Source organism: Crotalus tigris, unplaced genomic scaffold, assembly GCF_016545835.1.
Source record: "Crotalus tigris isolate CLP2741 ecotype Arizona unplaced genomic scaffold, ASM1654583v1 scf7180000018097.2503214, whole genome shotgun sequence".
Classification (NCBI taxonomy): Eukaryota; Metazoa; Chordata; class Lepidosauria; order Squamata; family Viperidae; genus Crotalus; species Crotalus tigris.
Window position 1 is genome coordinate 1404616 of NW_024096820.1, and position 18569 is coordinate 1423184.

At 38.4% G+C, this 18569-nt stretch overlaps 1 protein-coding gene across 2 annotated transcripts; it reads right to left on the reverse strand.

Moving 5' to 3' along the window:
* Window positions 1-1555: 1555 nt before the first annotated feature.
* UTP25 (UTP25 small subunit processor component) lies at window positions 1556-16433 on the reverse strand. Of its 2 annotated transcripts, XM_039347684.1 has the most exons (12): window positions 16177-16429; window positions 14568-14607; window positions 13384-13624; window positions 11630-11830; window positions 10324-10412; window positions 8662-9072; window positions 8171-8390; window positions 7172-7374; window positions 5842-6024; window positions 4341-4453; window positions 3423-3668; window positions 1556-1819 (listed from the first exon to the last, which is right to left on the reverse strand). In XM_039347684.1, the coding sequence occupies exons 1-12, from the start codon at window positions 16284-16286 to the stop codon at window positions 1573-1575; spliced, it is 2304 nt and encodes a 767-aa protein (XP_039203618.1). In that variant the 5' UTR covers window positions 16287-16429; the 3' UTR covers window positions 1556-1572. The 2 variants fall into 2 exon arrangements, with proteins under 2 accessions (XP_039203618.1, XP_039203621.1); XM_039347687.1 differs by lacking the exon at window positions 7172-7374 and having other exon boundaries at window positions 8298-8390; window positions 16177-16433.
* Between the last annotated feature and the right edge of the window lie 2136 nt (window positions 16434-18569).

Below are 18569 nucleotides of genomic sequence, written 5' to 3' on the forward strand. Positions count from 1 at the left end.
ATCACTGCCCTCCACCAAACGAAAGAAATTTTTAAAAATCCCTAAACAAATGTATATGTATATAAAGATTTGCTTACTGGAGTTGTCATGCATTCTAGTAAGTGAAAATATTGCAACAAATTATATTGCAGGAATTGATGAAGTGCCAGCTGCTTAAAGCTTTATAAGTAACGTAGTTGGTTACAGTGGTTTGTAAGCAGTTATGGAAAACACAGTGACTAAGGGAACGCCACACTAAAGGAGTTCAGACTTCCAAACAATTGCACTTATCACATGTGAGAAAAATAATGCTAAAGATTTCAGAGTCATAGGGTTGGAAGGGAACTTCGAGGTCTTCTAGTCCAACCCTCTACCCAAAGCATACCATTTCAGAAAAATGGTTATCCAATCATTTCTTGAAAACCTCAGTCAGTAGTCACTGTTTAATTGTTCTGTCAGGAAATTTGCTTTTTGTCCTACCTCAGGTGGTATGGAGAATAAATCAATGACCTCCTCCCTAGGGCAGCCCTTCAAGTTTTGAAAGGTTGCTATCATGTTTCATTTTCTCTCCATTAAGCTAAACATGACCTTTAGCCATTCTTCATTGGCTTTAGTCTCCAGACACCTTATAACCTTTGTTGCTCTTCTCTGCATATTTTCTAGGATCTTTTTTTGTATTGTGGTGAACAGACCTCCACATAGTATTCCAAATGTGGCTTCACCAGTGTCAGCTATTCTGTATTTCATGCTTATTAATGGAAGTTGTAGGAACTTTGAGAGTTCCTATGACCATATCATAGCTGGATTCACCATAATGCAGGCAGGGGTAACTGAATAAAGACTATTGTTCTAAATTTTAAGAGAGCTGACATTCACAAACTTAAGAGAGAGAAAAAAGGAAGGTTTCTATGGAATCTGCCAGAAAATAACAAAAAAAAGTTTCTTTTGTGGAGCAAAAGGAAAAGTCAAAGAAATAGTTGGTCCAGTAATGGAGGAAGATGGAAAGAAGGTGACAGCCAGTAGGGAGGAAGTGGAATTGCTCGACTCTTTTACAGCTCTCTTTAATTTTTTTTTTAAAAAACAAATAGTCCAATCTGTTAAAAGCAGCACCGTGGGAGACACAAGAGGAATGCAGGTTAAGACAGGTAAGGAATTGGTTAGAGAATTCCTAGTTGCTCAGAATGAGTTCAAATCTCCTGGACTGGATGGTTTATATCCCAGGATACTTAAGGGGATGGAAGGTTCCTAATATGAACAGCTAACAACTTTTATTGTCCAAAGGTGGAGGAGGGAACATGTTGTCAGTAACCTGTTCAATCTCCCACTTGTTGCAGAGTTCGTTTCCTAATTGATATCAGAGTAGCTAAAGCCCCCCATTACTATACTGTTTTTTCCTGGGTGCAGCTGATTTACAAAAAGTTTACTTCCTCTGCTTGGTTGTGTGGCCTGTAGTACTGTGGTCATTTTTTTCACATGCTCTTTAAAAACAAAAGAAACTTATTCATAATTTCTCCTTTCAATAGCTATTTTAAAGGAATGCAGCCAGATTATTAAACAGATCAGAAATAATTTGAACTGGATTCATTGCTTATTTTATTCTGTTCCTCCGGTGACAAAAAGGTGCACATTCTTAGACGACTGAAGCATTTGGGCTGCCCGCTCAACACCCACCACAGCAGCCAACCTCTGGGCATCATATTTGGAGTAAAATGCAGTACAGGTCAAGGTAGCCTCTCCCTCCATGCCTGCTAATTTTACCATATTGCAGATCTCATTATAGAAATGTGGATAGGTTGGCAGTTCATAAAAAATAAGGTTCCTGATGCCTCTAATGGAATACCTGGATAAAAAAATAATACATGATTCCTCAAAAATATAAGCAGTATTTTCTAGAATTTAAAATAACTGCACTTTAATTAAAAAGATCAGAAGTCACAATGCCAGATCCAACAATTTCAAAAAACACAAACTCTCCCTCCCTCCCTCCTTCATTCCTAGCTAATGTATATTTACAATCCATTTTAGCATTAAGAAAGTTAAAGGTACACCGCCGAGAAATAGAGTTACACCCTAAATATTAGCAGGAGACTGTGAAACTTTCCCAGATGAATCCTGCTACCAAAATACACTAAAATATTGCCAATTTTTGGCTTCATCTTTTTCCAAAATAAAAGCTAAATAACTACTGTAAGTCTGCACTAGGGTTCATTTTACATATTCAAAATAGTCAAATTTGCCCGTACTTTCTGCAGAGATGATGCCACCATTTCCTATAGTTTATATAGCTATTGTTACCTCAGCAGGCTTTGGGCCCCACGTGGTTCTCATCTTTGCCATATAATTTATTGTATGCCAGAACTGGTGTTTATATAAGATAGGCTTATATCAGCATCAGTTTCTTCTCTTCCATCCAAATCTATTGGTATGCATAGCTTCCTCAATTCCCCATCCCGTTAGATCCAGGAGGAGCGTCATCTCTACGTCCCATCCATAAGAGAGTACCATCTAGCACGAACTAGGAGGTGGTACTTTTCTGCCATGTAGCCCACTCTTTAGAATATCTCCTTCCCCCCATTGATCACAAGATCATAAAACTTGCCTTTACTATCAAGTAGAGGTCCCAATAGAGTGGGAGAGCCTGCTGTCTGGTTATACTGATTGTGCAGTGTTTGAGTATTCTCAGCTGTTTTTTTATGCTGTGTTATGTTATTTGTTTTAATCATCGGTTATGTTTTTATTTTGTTTTATTAGCTGCCTAGAGACGTGCATATGAGATGGGTGATCCTATAAATACATTAAACAAATAAATAAACTAATACTTGCTATGCTATGATACAGTTATGCATGTGGTCGAACTATAAGCTTTCATTTCCATTTAGGAAAGAAAAAAATTCTCAACTTATCACCATATGCTTGTTACTAGAAAACTTAGAACTGAGAAATCCCCAGGATTTAATTAGTTTCAAACATACTGTCCACATGCTCTGCCATTTTCAGCAGACTGTTTCAGAAAGTGATAAATATGTCACATTATTCCTACAATCACAGAATAATTACTTATCATCTTTATGATTCACAAACCCCCTTAGCAAGCTGCCATCCACCTAATTTATAATGTTGGTTCAAGACATAAAAATGAATCACGTATGGTATTTTTATTACTGGGCAATAATTTCTAGACTATATTTTGTTTAGTACTGGAAAGAAAAAAGGAAGATTTATATCTAAGAAATATTAGATTTTAATACATTCAGAATTGAAACTTTCGCCTATAGGAACTTATCTGTAACTAAATGTACAGTCTTTGGGAACTTGTCTGTTTTTTATAAAATGCCATATAGATAGTAAGAAATAATATGACAATTTATTTAAAATAACTATAATTACAATTTCCTGTTTTCCTCTTATTTTGAAAGAATGGACTCTATGTCAACCCAACTCACCTTTTATAAAAATGGAATCGCTCTGTGATAATTAGGAATTGTTTTTCTCCACTCAGGAATAAATGTCTTGCCCTACAAATGCCAGATTTACTGGTGTATTCACAAATGTGTGCAAAATTGAGTTCTTCCTTCTTGAAATAATTCCGAAGCCGCACGTAATCAAAATAGGATGGAACATAGATAAGTGTGTGTGTCATGATTGCATCCCGGTACTCAGGTAACACTTTGTCAATGAAAAAGTTAAACCTGGTTAAGAAATACAAATGATAAGCTAATTGGTTTCAAAATTTAATTTCTAATTCATATGTAATTTTCAGAATTCTCAGCTAGAAGTACCAAAGCAAATCCTACTTTATCTGGAGAGCATATATGGAACAAATGCCAAACATTTTAATCTCCACCAATTCATATACATCAGATCTTTCACTTTCCTCAAATGCAGTGCCACTACATATATTTTGTCAGCCAGAATCAGGAAATTAAAACTTCAAAAATAACTGGGAAGAAACAACGCTATGGGGGAGTTCTGTTCAGGTTTCCTCCCATCACCCATTTTCTATCAGTTGGCATTCACTGTCCACTAAGCAAGCTCCATTCTCATGAGGTACTGAAGGCAGGGGATCCCGCTTTAGAATTTTTAAAATATTTTTTTTACTACTGCAAAATTTAACCCCCTCTATACCTGCTAACACCCTCACTCTTTAATATGTGAATGGCCTATTTTTTGCTAGAAATCGTTCTTCCTATACAGAACAATTTATTATCATGTAGCACAGCAGCATTCAATGCAAGCAATCCAGACCTTTATATTATACAACATCACAATTATATTTTAAAACCTCAATATTTTCTTGCACAGTACACTCCAGCAAATATGTAGCTGCCATCCATAGCTCAGAGCATTAAAGAAGTACATACCTTGCATCTATTACAGAAACACAGCTGTCAGCTTCTAGTTTCCGAAAAACATGAGGAAGCTGTACTACAACATGACTAATTGACCCTGTCAAGGGTACATTCCTTACAGCTACCTGCAAGACACAATTGAAACTCTGTGAGATAAAATTAACATTTGATTGGAGTGTTACATCCAAATATTCGCTCAAGAAAATAAGAAATGGTTTGATGAACCAGAATAATCTAATCTAGAAACTGGCATCTAACAATGACTTGTTAGATCTCTTAGAAGCAAGCCAGGAAGATATGGTAAGGGTGATAGCCAATTATCTGCTATTCGGAATTACTACTGCTTATGAACATGAGAGTCTTTATTGAACTGTCATGAATATTAATTACTAATTCTTTATAATTCTCTGAGAATTTGCCAAATCTCTTTACAACCTTTTCAACTAGAGTTTAAAATTTCATGGTAAAGAATAGCATTTTAAAAAAATCAATCAATAATTGGTGGGAACTATAGGAACTGATGTCCTGCACATCTGAAGGGCATGAGGAAGGAAACATAATCCTGCTTTAGATAATCCTCAATAGTAGGCATGGCTTCAAATTTCATTACTTCTCCCTCCCAAGATAAGCATAAAGAGATTTTCTTTGCAAACATTTCTATTTTGCTTGTAGTACTAAACTACTTGAAATATTATAGTAGTTAAAAGTTTTAAATCCCTATTTAAGCAGCTATTTTTCCACTGTGAGAAGATGCCAAATAAGTGATGTTATGCAATAACTGATGTTATGCAATTTATTGTTCTCAGATGTGGTAACAGAAATCAATTTAGTTGGTGTTAAAAGAGCTGATCAAATCATCAATCAGCACAGTGGCATGAGTTAAATATCAGACGTAGGGATGTGTGATATAGCTAGATGTATATGAGTTACCATTATGGGATACAGAGATTCAATAGAAAGGCTCTTCCCAGTCTCCCACAGCAAGCTGCTGCCACCTCTCAGAACTGCTTCCCTCTCCACAGATAAAAGTAGCAACCGACAGAAAGTTCAGATTGTTTGGGAACATTAAACCAGGTGAAATATAATGCACACGTGTCTCTGCAGTTTTCTTGCAAGTTTTCAGAAGTGGTTTGCCATTGTTTTCTTCCTAGGCTGTGTATGTGTGACTGGCCCAAAATCATCTAACTGTTTTTGTCCCTATGGTGGGACTAGAACTCATGGAATATCTATTTCTAGTCTGGTGTTTTTATCCACTACACCAGGGGTAGTCAACCTTGGCTCTTTTATGACTCGTGGACTTCAACTCCCAGAATTCCTGGAAGTCCACAAGTCATAAAAGAGCCAAGGTTGACTACCCCTGCACTACACCAAACAAGGTTTCAGAAAGTTATATACTGGCCTGAACATTTCTTACTACTACTTCCACTTTTAATAATACTTGATGGTTATGATGAGAGCCCAACATATACTCTTCCAAACATTTCAGTGGTTACTGTTATATCTGTGAACTAACCTGCCCCTTGTAATTGAAGCAATGCTTATTAAAGATAGAACTGATCTGAGGATGATGGAGGGCACTGAAGAGAAGTGTCTGCCGATAATACTTGGACCAGTTATTCAGACTGGACATTCGTACTCGTGAAAAATCCACCCCGTGAGATTCCAAAGGTAATAGATTAATGTGGTTAATCAGGTGCTGCAGGCAGAATAATGGTTACAACATAGTAAGAACATATCATTGTATTTCAATGTACAGAAAAAGGAAAACAAAGAACCTCTCCCAAAGTCCATGTATTGCATGAAAGAAGAGAAAAATAATCTGAATGGTTATTTGGCATATTAAACTAGATAAGGACACCAATTGCTTTGATGGTATAGATAAAAACTCTACTCTACTGCAAAGAGTTTTAATTTTTTTTCCCCCTCAAACCTCACTTACCGTATTTTCCGGTGTATAAGACGACTTTCTAAAGCCTGAAAATCTTCTCAAAAGTCAGGGGTTGTCTTATACGCAGGAATATACGGGTAGCTGTTCTCTGAATTTAAAACCAATCTGCCCCCTAGTGGCCAGCCCAATTTTTTTTACAGAAATAAGCACTAACAGGACAAAGCTTTCTAGCAGCAAAGGAGCTCCTATTGTGCTCATCTATAAACAGAAATTCAATATTGTACTGTATTTTCTGGCGTATTAGATGACTTTCTAAAGCCTGAAAATCTTCTCAAAAGTTGGGGGTCGTCTTATACGCCCAGTCGTCTTATACACCGGAATATACGTAATCAACACTGAAGACAGCATCCAAAAGATTAAAGACATCTATTGCTACAAAATATCCTAGTGTCTTGGTGTCCATAGTAGTGTTTCTCAACCTTGGCAATTTTAAGATATGTGGATTTCAACTTCCAGAATTCCTCAGATAGCTAGAAATACTGATCTACAGAAACATGATTCATGTTTAATGTTTAATGCAGTTTTGGGAAGTGTAACAAATTTTTTTTAGCTGGTGCTGTTGAACCTCAACCAATCAACAAAAAACAATCTAGACCACTGGGAAAGTAAAAAGCCTTTTCCATTTTTTTCCCCATACTTCCTATGATTTTCAGCAGTATTGTGCAGACCTCCTCTCGGTCCCCCACAAAAGCACTCCCTATAATTTTCTAGCACAGAAACCTTCAGCAATGCTTATCATTAAAATTATATACATTTTCAGAAAACATTATGGAACATTTCATTCAAACAAAAAACAGTTCAAGACCTAAAATGTAGCCTCCATGTGAGGCATTTCACATCTGGTTGTTATAGTTACACAGCATACTCTGGTGAAAAAAAAGTGAAAACGGATTACCAAAACATGCTCCCAGTTTTGCATCAGGTAAATGTCAGCTTCATCAATTATAAGAATTTCTATTGAGGAGAGGAAATCATAGTCTCGCTTGTTCTCCCCTTCAGCTCCTATCACAGTTCTCAGGCCAAGGGGAGAGGCAATGATAATGTCCGAGGAGTAAAATGGGGCATACAACCGCATGCTCTTCTGAAGAACCGCAACACCTGTCCAGATGCAATACACACATATCAGCCAGTCTCTGATGATATATTTAACCATAGGACTTTGGATTACAATATCCCATAAGAGTCAAGGGAAATTTCTGCAATTTGTGACGGGCAAAAGGGACTCCAAGAGACTCCCATAGGAACAGGCAATCTCAGGCCTTCCAAATGTTCTGGAACAATTCCCATCTACTCTGGTTAGAATGGCCTAATGAATTGAGGAAAGTATGCAAAATATTTGGAGGATAGTAGGTTGCTACCCTGGGGCTACAAGCCTTATGTGAACAGAGCCCTCAAGAAGCTACTGATTTATGCAATTAATCGCCCTCTAGGAATTTTACAGTAGATGAGCCATCCTTAAGGCAAAATGTTAAAACAAAGGTTATAATGAAGCCCTTTTAAGAATGATACAAAACTGGATTCACAAACATTGGTCCCTCAGAAAAACCCAACAAAAGGAAAAAAAAACCCAAAAACTGGATGTAGTCAAACATTATTTTAAACCATAATAAAAGAGGCTGATTCACGCCAGTCATTCCTTCCTACTATGAAGGTAGATTAACTCAGTTATTTGAACCTGAGATCAGAGACCAGATTTCTTGTTCAAAATTACCTACGAATCCTGGCTTATGTATTATGTATTTATTAACATTTACCCAGATTTCATTTTAACTGTAACTTCTATTACTGTACCCTACAAATAGAATACAAAGTAGAAACAATGTTTAAAGCAGAGTACAAACTATAAAATTGAAATCACAGCAGTATCAAAAGATATAAAAATATTAAATGTTACCTATCCTGAAATGGTCATCAATGTTTCCAGAAAAGATGGCTTCATAATCTTCAGGCCTTTTCAGATTTGGTGGCTTTTCTTCTGGGTTTGAACCAAATTCCCCTTTAAACCGTTTTTTATTACTTACATCAATTTTCTTTTGACTTGCTGATTCAAGGAGGGCAATTAAAATATGGATTACACGTAAAGCAGATTCTCTGAAGGGTACCACCATCAACACCTTGTCAGGAAAATGCAAAATTAATTATTCTATTATTTAAATGCATGATGTTTTCCTAACTTTGAGGGCAGGGACAGTTAGGGGAAAATTGTAAAAATTCTTATCTATCACTTTCATTTTTAAAAAATGCTATATTCTTATTTAGTGTGATCTGTAAGGATACTGCAAGTCTATTTAGTTGGCTGCATTTTCAGCTAGCTACAGTGGAGACTCTCATTTTAAGATATTGATAAAGGTATGGTTTCCAGACAATGAACATATATATTTTCACCTTTGGTCTAGTGAGACCTTGATCCCTGAAAGCATCCTCATCCATTCCAGCTTCTTGGTCCCGTCGCTTGGCATTGTTGCCAAGCACTTGTGTGTTAGCCTTCAAGACATGGTTCAAGGCATGCAGGCAATAGACATGCCGCACTTCTTCCCCATTTTTTAAAGCAGTCCTTTCTGGATAAAACAAATCTTTGTATGAATTCATTATCCAGAAGAGCTCTTGCTGTAATGGGCTAAATAACTGGTCTTTTGATTTTGTCTGAGCAGCAAGCAACTGCCTGTTCACTTTGGGCCAAGTTGACTTCAAAGGCTTGCAAAGATGAAGGTGTTCCAGATCAATTTCTTTACTTGGATTAATCACTCCAAATTTCTCCGACTTGGAAGAAAAATTTAATTGCCCCAGTACTGGCCACTGACAGAAGAAAAAGAAAAAGGAAAAAAAAAATAAAGCAACAGAACTTTGGTTCAGCTTCCCCTGAATGATGAAACCCTGAGCTGTATAGGGCAGTGATGGCAAACCTTTTAGAGACTGAGTGCCCAAACTGCAACCCAAAACCCACTTATTTATCACCGGGTGCCAGGTGGGCATGGCTATGGTGGTCATGACAGATTGGGTGGGTGTGGCTAAGGTGGGCATGGTCACCTCGATGTTGCTCATGGGGAGGGATGCCTGTGGCAGCTGGGCAGGGTTCGGAGAGATCCAGGGGGTCTCTGGCAGGTGGGGCAGTAGACAGGAGGCTCGTCCTGCGAGGTGAGGCAAGGCGAGGCAGGGTTGGGGTGCTATTGTCGCAGGGCAAAGCGAGGCAGGGGCTGGGGCGGCTGCTGCCTGACACCATCGCCCCCCCCCACAGAGGCCAGTGAGCACATGGGGGCCAACAGTGTCTGTCAGCATCCACAGCCTGCTGGCCCCTCAACCAGTATACTCTGGGGCTCCACAGCCCGCCACCAGAAGTTCAGAGGAGATGCCTCTGAGCTGGACAGATGGCCGACAGCTGAGGAGGCGATGCAGTGGGTCGTGCCCAGGAAAAGGGGAGCATGCGAGGCCAGGAGGGATGGGACAGGGAAGAGGGAAACCAGCCATGCTGGGATGCATCTGGCCATATGGGACCTTGGTGAGTTAGCAGGTGGCTGGTTGAAGAAGGAAGGTTGCCATCTCCAGAGCATGGCACGCGTGCCCATAGAGAGGGCTCCAAGTGCTGCCTCTGGCACGTGTGCCATAGGCTCGCTATACTGGTATAGGGTATCGACAGGAAGTGGTCCAAGATGTCAAGGGTATCAACATGGCATCCACAATCAAGCAACCAAAGCCCCACAACATATGTAAAAAGGGTGTTGTTTTGGGCCCCCTCCCTGTAAGACACTCCTGAACCCATTCCTCTCCCTGCAACCTCCTGCTTGTCTCAAAATATAAGAGTACACAATCTGAGATGTAAGGCTGAAAACGATATTCAAACAGGATGCCATGTTATAACATTAACGTGGCAGAACAAGGATATTCACAAATAACAAGGGCAGTAATCATAACAGTTGTACTTAATACATTCTCTCTCCTCCCCCCCCCACCGTCCTGTCCCATCTATTTTTCTGGAACCAATTTCAGCAGCTACTCAAAGAACAACTACAGACCCTTCCCTGATTTTGAAACGGCTCATTGATACGTTACCTCAACTTGGCTGGTCAATTTTGAGCACACAACACTTTTATCTATTTGTTTTTCTTCCAGCTCTTCATCCATGTGGCATTTAAACGGATCTGTGTCAAGAAACAAACATATGATTCTGACTGACCATTTCAGAAACTGAATTTAGGATTTAGTTTGCAAGCACTAAAAAGAAGGTGAAAAAGATGATTAGATGATTCTATCAGTTATTCCAAACTATCCAATAGAAGAGAATATACAGTATGTGGCTGAGGGTTGAACTGTGGAATCCTTGGTGTTCTCTGAACTTGGTTGTTTGCTTGCAGACATTACATTATCTAAATAGGTAACACCATCAGTGCGAGTGTGTGGTAACCCCAACACACACACACACACACACACACACACACACACACACACACACAGGCAAGGCAGACTATTGTTTATAAACAGGCAGTAAACCCTTAGCCTCAAGAAGTATTGGGTGGGATCCCTTGGATAGAAATTCTCAAATTAAAGGGAACACAAGAGAGTTGATAATTTTTCAAAACAAGATACTGAAGTATAATTATACACCAGTCCAAAGAGGAAAACAAATGAACAAGTGGCAGTTTAGCAAACCTTGTGGTTGTATATGAGATTTTAAACTGAGCTAAGAGTTAAAAGGGATATGTATAGAAAACAGAACATGGGGATAATTATCAAGTAGGTGATTGAGGGTAAAACCACCAGCTGAAGGGGAGAGGACCCACCAGGGTGAATAAAGAGACATTCCAACTTAGAGCTGTTTGGGGGAGGAAATGTCTGAGATCAAACCTTTAGGTCTATATCTGCCATTTCTCAAGGAAAGGCAGAAGATCTGGCAAGATTCTTATAATATAGATGATCAACAATTTTGGGGGCCTATCCAAGAGTAGTTCTGGTTTCTTGTGTGTAACAGTGTCTCAATAAATAGCTAATAAAAGAGAGAATATTGGAAACACCAACATAAAAAGGGAGTTTAGGCTCTCAAGTGAAGCTAAAAGCAACAAAAAAGGGCTTATTGGCTATATCAATGGTAAAAGAAAGAAGAGCTGGACCCACTGCTAAAAGATAATTTTGACAGAAATAAGCAGACAAACTGACAAAAACACTAACCCAAGATAATAAAGAGATTGTTATGGCTTCTATGAACAAGTTTGGTCTCAAGGACCAGACCATTTAGTAAATGTTTAAACTCCAATTCATAAATTGCAGAATCCTGGTTTAAGAAATATATAAGTCAATTTACAAATAGTCTTCCTTCCGTTTGTGTTAACATTTTTTAAAAAATCAAAAACTATGACATTACCATCTGTTACTTTTGCAGAAGGTGTTCTGTCTTTTAAACCTATAGTGGGATCATCACATTCTTCATCTATAAAATTGGTTTCCAGATTAAACTCAAGTTCAAGTTGGACATCTGTACATTCTTCAGCAGCTTCACACTGTAACTCATGGAGAGCACCCGAACCTGCAGGCTCTGTTTCACTGTTTTCCACTAGGGATGTTTCTTTATTTAGAGCAAAGAAAAAGAAAAAGAGAAACAGGTTGCATTTGTTCGAGAGCCAATGTCCATGAAAGGTCTGAGATCAGCAACTTGAGGTTCCTTTTAGAATGTAAGTGTACATTTCCTTTTAATCTTAAATTACTAGTTGGGAGCCAATTACAATCGATTAATACAACAGTGATAATTCTTAATAGCTTTTTCCTCTAAGAAATTACCTCCCTCGTTTTCTGCCTTCTTCCCTTTAGATCAATGTTCATCAATGAAGAGATGAAAGATGAGTTGAAGTACATCTCCCAGTATTCCAAGCACTGTAAGTATTGTAAATATCTCCCTTATAGGCTCTGGAAGACAAGAACTGTAGCCCAACACAAAGAACCAAGCTACACGGATCACCTTCAGATTAACTAAGGTGATCAAGACTTGTCCAAAGAGATTCTCAATCACCCAGGTCAAGATTGTCCCAAAGGTGTTTTTATTTATTTATTGATGAGACTTATATACCGCTTTAAGTGCAAGCACTCTCTAAGCGGTGTACACCAGTAAGCAATGTATATATATATTTACATTGCCCCCAACAATCTGGGTCCTCATTTTACCTACCCCGGAAGGATGGAAGGCTGAGTCAACCTTGAGCCGGTGAGATTTGAACCGCTGACCTGCTGAACACAGTCAGTTAAAGTGGCCTGCAGTACTGCACTCTAACTGCTGCGCCACCTCGGCTTTTCCTTTTTCAAAAGGAAACCGGAAAAAACAAAGAAAGTCCAGTTGCCTTTGAAAAAGCATCTTTGGCTTACCAGACTTGAGATGCAAAAGTCCAACTAATCACTGCATGGGATGAAAGAGTTAAAGTTTTCTGTATGCCTTGACTGCCATCTAACGGATTTTAAAGCCCTAACAACTAGAACTAAACAGTGATTGAATCTGTTTTATTATGATATAGGGCTACCAGTGATTATACAGGAGTCACAAATACTAAGAACCTCTTTTTATCAACTAACAGTCATCCATATTTTTGTACCACAGATCTCATAGTCCTATTATTGTATCTACCTCCTAAATAATTTACCCAGTTTCTCCCTTTCACATTATTTTAGTGTTAGGCACAAATATTAAAAAGCAAGCCCTACTGAAAATAATGCAATTTACGTATAAATATGCACTATATTGCAATGCTTGTCTTAAAATACTACTTTCAATTTTCAATCCTCCAACTGGAATATTGATAGGAAGAAGCCAATTCTTGACTGTCTATTGGAATTTCTTGGAAATAAGTGTCTATTATTGAAATGAAATGCCCTTTGTCAGATTTAATAGTTGATTTATTTGGAAAATAATTACAATAATAATAAATCTAGGATACTTCATTGCTCCCTATTCCATGGACTTTCCTGTTTCTTCCAATATTTCATTTTTATTTTGGAATACATTGATCTGCCACCTCTGGGATGGTTAATCCCTTTACAGAAATAAGTGTTAAAACAGAAAGTATTCTTATGCATCCATTTGGAATCTTTTAGAAACTAACACATATAACAAAACAAAACAAACAGGATTACCTGATTCTTGATGAGGCACTTTTATTTCATTGTCGTCATCCTCCGTTTCTTTCTCATCCCCAAGCTCGTCACTGTCCACTTCTGTATCTTCTTGGGAACTATCTTCTGATTCATCTCCTTCGTCCTCATTGTCTGAACATACAGATGTTTTTAATGTGGCTAGTAGTTTGTGATACACTGGGATTTGTTCTGAATCACTCTCTGCATCATTTTCTGGGCTGGACTGCTCAGAATTTTCATTCTAATAATGGAAATGGAAAAATATTCTAGTACGTACACTATACAATATAAATGCAGGACATTCTATGCAGGTTCACAGTATTAGTAGCCTATCCTAGAAATGGATAACCTGTTCCAGATAGTGTTCCAGATGTTGATGAAATTCAGCTTTCAGCAGCAATACTTGACATGGTCAGTTATGAAAGATGCTGGGAAGCCATGTCTGGCCTTTGCCAAGCAATTTTAAAACATTATCTATTACAGAGAATTTGCAGGTCAAATCAAAATTATTTTTGATTAACTATGATAATATTGAGCCTAGATCATATGCACAAGATCAACTTTCCCGAAGCAGGAAAGTTGTTTATTCCTGTAATCCCCAGACAATATAAGAATAATGGAGCTGGTCTCCAACATTGTTAAGAAGCTACCTAGACAAAAATAGGCAAATTTATTTTTAACTATTATTTCTAAATTGTAATAGGCAAGCTCTGTAGTTAATAATTCTTTTCTGCTGCCACAAGAATAGTTTTCTCCATTTAGTCAAAGTCATTTTCTGTGACATTAAAAATTCAATTTTTAAAAATTGTTTAAAACAAAAATACAAACTTCAAAGTGTTTAAACATGTGTGATCTTGGAACCCCAGGATGCATAGCCCCGATTATAGCAAACTTTGATGAGAGGGGAGTGGAAATGTCCTTTGAAATCTGCTGCATTATTAATACAATAAATATACAAAACTGTGAAAAATTTGCAATTTACAATGCCAAAAAAAAAAAAAAAAAAAAGATTTCGCCATCTGGCATGAAGGCAACAAAAGTAAAGAAAGTACTGGGAACCTTTTACTTCATTAATTGCTAATCTGTTTTACAGAATTAGTGTGCATTATAAGTTTCTCATTAATTTTATTCATTAGTAATATAATAAAACAGGGAAATATGATACAAGATAGCAATATTCCTACCAGTTCACAAATTTGAGTTGGTTTTTCTTTCCCAGAAACCCTGAAAAGAAATAATTTAAATTACTTCCATTTCTCTATCTGATAAACCTAAAAATATCACAGGTCATAATAATTGAAATAAGAAAAAGAATGTGTAATTTAGCAAATATATATCACTGAAATGCATAATGCTGTATCATATGGTTTTATCTTCTGACTGAACTACAAAGGCCTCCAAAATATGGGAGACCCTATTTGCTGTTTGCACAAGTCCACTATATGGAATTCCACTATATGGCTCATTCATACATGCTGCTTGCTATGGAACAAAGATGATCTACTACCCATTTGAAAAAGACATATCACAGTATTACCACGAAGATTGCTTGTTCAGATTGCTGAAGCAGTCTGATATTGGCTTCACGTGTTCTGGTATGAAAGTGACACAAAACATCTCAAGCAAACAATGCAGGGCACATAGAAAAGGACCCTCAGGATGTCATGGTCAGGGCCGGCAACTTGCTGATTCCCAAGTGGCCAAAACATCTTCTGCCCCATCCCTTCCCATCCAATTTATTATATTTGTATAGAATATGAATGTGATTCTGGGCAGTGTACAATACTTAAAACAATCCAGTTCCTGGGCATTGCACCTCTATGGTTATCTCATCAGTGTCAGTGAGCTTTATAGGTTTTATTTCCTGGCAAGAACTCTTGGGATTAAGGCAAACATAGTTTATCTTCTTTCTTGAAAGCATTAGAAATGCGCAAAATGCCTGGACAAAATCATCGTGGAATGAATACCCTATAACAAAGAACCAATGCTTGGATCATACAATTTCATTCTGCTTCTGTAAAGATGATCCACTACTTGCCAACCTTCTCAACTACCTTCAAGAGCACAAGCTGAGACCCTGGGAAACCAGGGTTATATGGTCAGGGTTATATGGTTCCTTAGTAGCTTGTTGCAGTCTGGTGATAAAGAGATAAGATTCAGCTGCCAATGCAGTTGGCTTTGGGGCAGAGAAAGGGAGGTGTATCTCATTACCAGAGTGCAGTGGGTGGGTGGGCAGTCTATGAAAGTAAGGATATCTTGGCCTTCATTTCATAGAATAGTATTCTCATTTTTTCCCCACTATAAATATCACAAGCTTTATTTAGAATATACTTTCAAATACTATTCAATAATAAAAGAGGTAAAGGTTATTGTTTTGTAAACAAATACATTAAATAAAGAGCCCAGGGCTCTTTGGATTATAAAGCGCAGTTATGTTTTCGTTAACCTACACAATGTGCTAGCATTGTGCCTACCTGAACTAAGCCATTTATGGGTCCACAACTAGCAGAGACTTCTGCTGATAGTGAGTCGCAGGAATATAAATACAAGAGGGAAAGAAGCAATAAAGACAGACAATAAAACAGAGAAGGAAGGGTATCCTCGTCCTGACACGTACTTAATTCCTTGCTACTCGGAAGAGACTCACACAAAACCTGCCTGCTTCTTTGATAGAGAAGGATGCGGAATGGAGAAAGGGAACGTGTTTTACCCGGCACAAATAAAGACTCGGGGCAATGATGCAATGGGCGCCGTGAGTTCCCAGTTCAGAGACTATTTTAGAAGCCCGCTTACCGATCATAAAAAGGGTGCTCTTCCCCAAAATCCTTGAGGTGCTTCTTCTGCTTCTTACTTAAGTGGCTGATCAGCTGCTGGCGCTGCTGGCGAGCTTTCCTCTTCCCCATCTCGGCAAACTTCCGGCTCCCACGTGGTTCCCTTTCTCGAGCCTTTTACGGCCCTAGCCACGCAGTGTCACGTCCTCTTGCGACAGACTCCTCCTGAGATTTGGTTGCCCCTAAAGAACTCGTTTGCTTGCTGGGGAATTCTGGGAGTTGAAGTCCATGCGTTTTTAAAATCGTTAAGGTTGAGAAACACCGACTCTCCTCCTACAACTACGACAGTGGGCGGAGTTTCGTTTGGGGTCTTTCTCCAACAAGGATTGGGTTTTCTTTTCAAAATGCTGTGACTTTTAATATTTAATAATAAATGGCTAGTCTAAAGAAAAGAAGAAATAGGGGAGACACGATAGCAGTATTTCAGTATCTGAGGGACTGCCACAAGGAACAGGGCTGCCACTTTGTTCACCAGAGCACCAGAGGGAAGGATGAGAAACAATGGTTGGAAACTGATTAAAGAGAGAAACAACCTGGAATTAAGGAGAAACTTCCTAACAGTGAGAACAATCAACTAGTGGAACAGCTTGCCTCCAGAAATCGTGGGCGCTCCATCACTGGAGATTTTGAAGAAGAGACTGGACAGCCACCTGTCTGAGTCTGAGACGGTATAGGTTCTCCTGGACTAGAAGACCTCCAAGGTCCTATTCTATTCTATTCTATTCTATTCTATTCTATTCTATTCTATTCTATTCTATTCTACTCTTATTCTATGCCAGTGTTGCGGCATAACTCACTTTTTAGATTGAAACTTCATGAACAAATCTCACCTGTAATATGCATATACACACGTATGGAAAAGCATGTACAAGATTGTGTTGTAAGTGGGTTTCTGGTCCCACCCAATGGAGCTCTGAGACTAAAGTGAAAAAGCTGAATACTTTAGGGAATGCTGGCTGTCTTATTACGAAGCTATATATGTTCTGTATGGGCAGAATATATTACTGGTTCATTAACAGAGGTTTGTGAGGAGGGAGAAGCATCGAATTTTTAGATAAGCATGGGAGCATATCTGATCATCAGGTTATGGTAGGCGAGCAAAGCTTGTCCAAGAAACTATCTAGAAGCTAATCCACTGTTGGAATAGTGAGTGCTATCTTTTTTTTTTTTTAATAATTTTTTATTTTTCCAAGCTCTCCCCCATACATATACCGTAATATTTATCAGATGTTAACATACATTCTTTTTACATTCATATATAAGATACTTTTAATAAAATGAAATAAATACACATGACTTTTGGTGTTGCTCGCCCATTTCCCCTTTCACCGTATCCACACTTCTTCTTCTCTACCTTCTTTCTCCCTTTCTTCTCTTCCCTACTTCCCTCTTCTTCCTCTCCTCTCCTTCACCACTCTCCTCCCCTTTCTCCCCACTTCTCCTCTTCTCCTCCAACCTTCCTACTTCCTTCTCCCCTCCTTTATGCTTTTCTCTCTCCTCTCCTTTCTTACCTCTCATCCCTCTTCAGATACAATTCAGGGGTAATGTCCGAGCAACAGTGAGTGCTATCTTATATGATGTTATATGTGCTATTATAAGTGCTACTTTATTTGATATTATTATGGCTGAAACATATGATGGTTGCAGGAACTGGTATGTCAAGTATAAGAAAGAGAAGGACTAGTGTTAACATTTGAGAGGCTGTGACAAAGAGGGGGGGGGGACAACCTATTCTCCAAAGCACCTGAGGGCAAGAGAAGAAGTAGCAGATGGAACATATTAAAGAGTGATCAAACCCAGAATTTTATTGACAATTAGAACAATCAGTGGAGCAGCTTGCCTCCAGAAGTGGGTGCTCCAACACTAGAGGTTTTTAAGAAGAGATTGCACAGTCATTTGTCTGAGTTTCCTGCTTGGGCAGAGGGTTAGACTAGAAGACCACTAAGGCTCCTTCCAACTGTTATTCTGTATATTACAAACAAAAGAAAGTTAACTAGAAGTGGACTTCAAAGATAGTATAGGACAATGTTTTTCACCTCAGGTCTTGCAAGTTGTTGAACAATAATTTCCATAATTCTAACCAGTATAATAGTAAAACTTGCTGCCCTTGAATTACAATTGTATTTCAATGATCTGAAGGGCAGCAGATTGGGCAGAATAATTAAGATCCTTTAAATTCTAAAACAAATTAAGGATCCCTCTGGCATTCACAAAATGCCAGGGAAATAGCAATCCAAGGATAGGAAAGCCAAGTGTCCTGCAGAAGATAGTGGTGGTGGATGACTAATCTAAGCCCCGCCCTCTTTCTGGAATTGATGTACTTTCAGAGATCAAGCACCATTTTGGAGTTTGGCT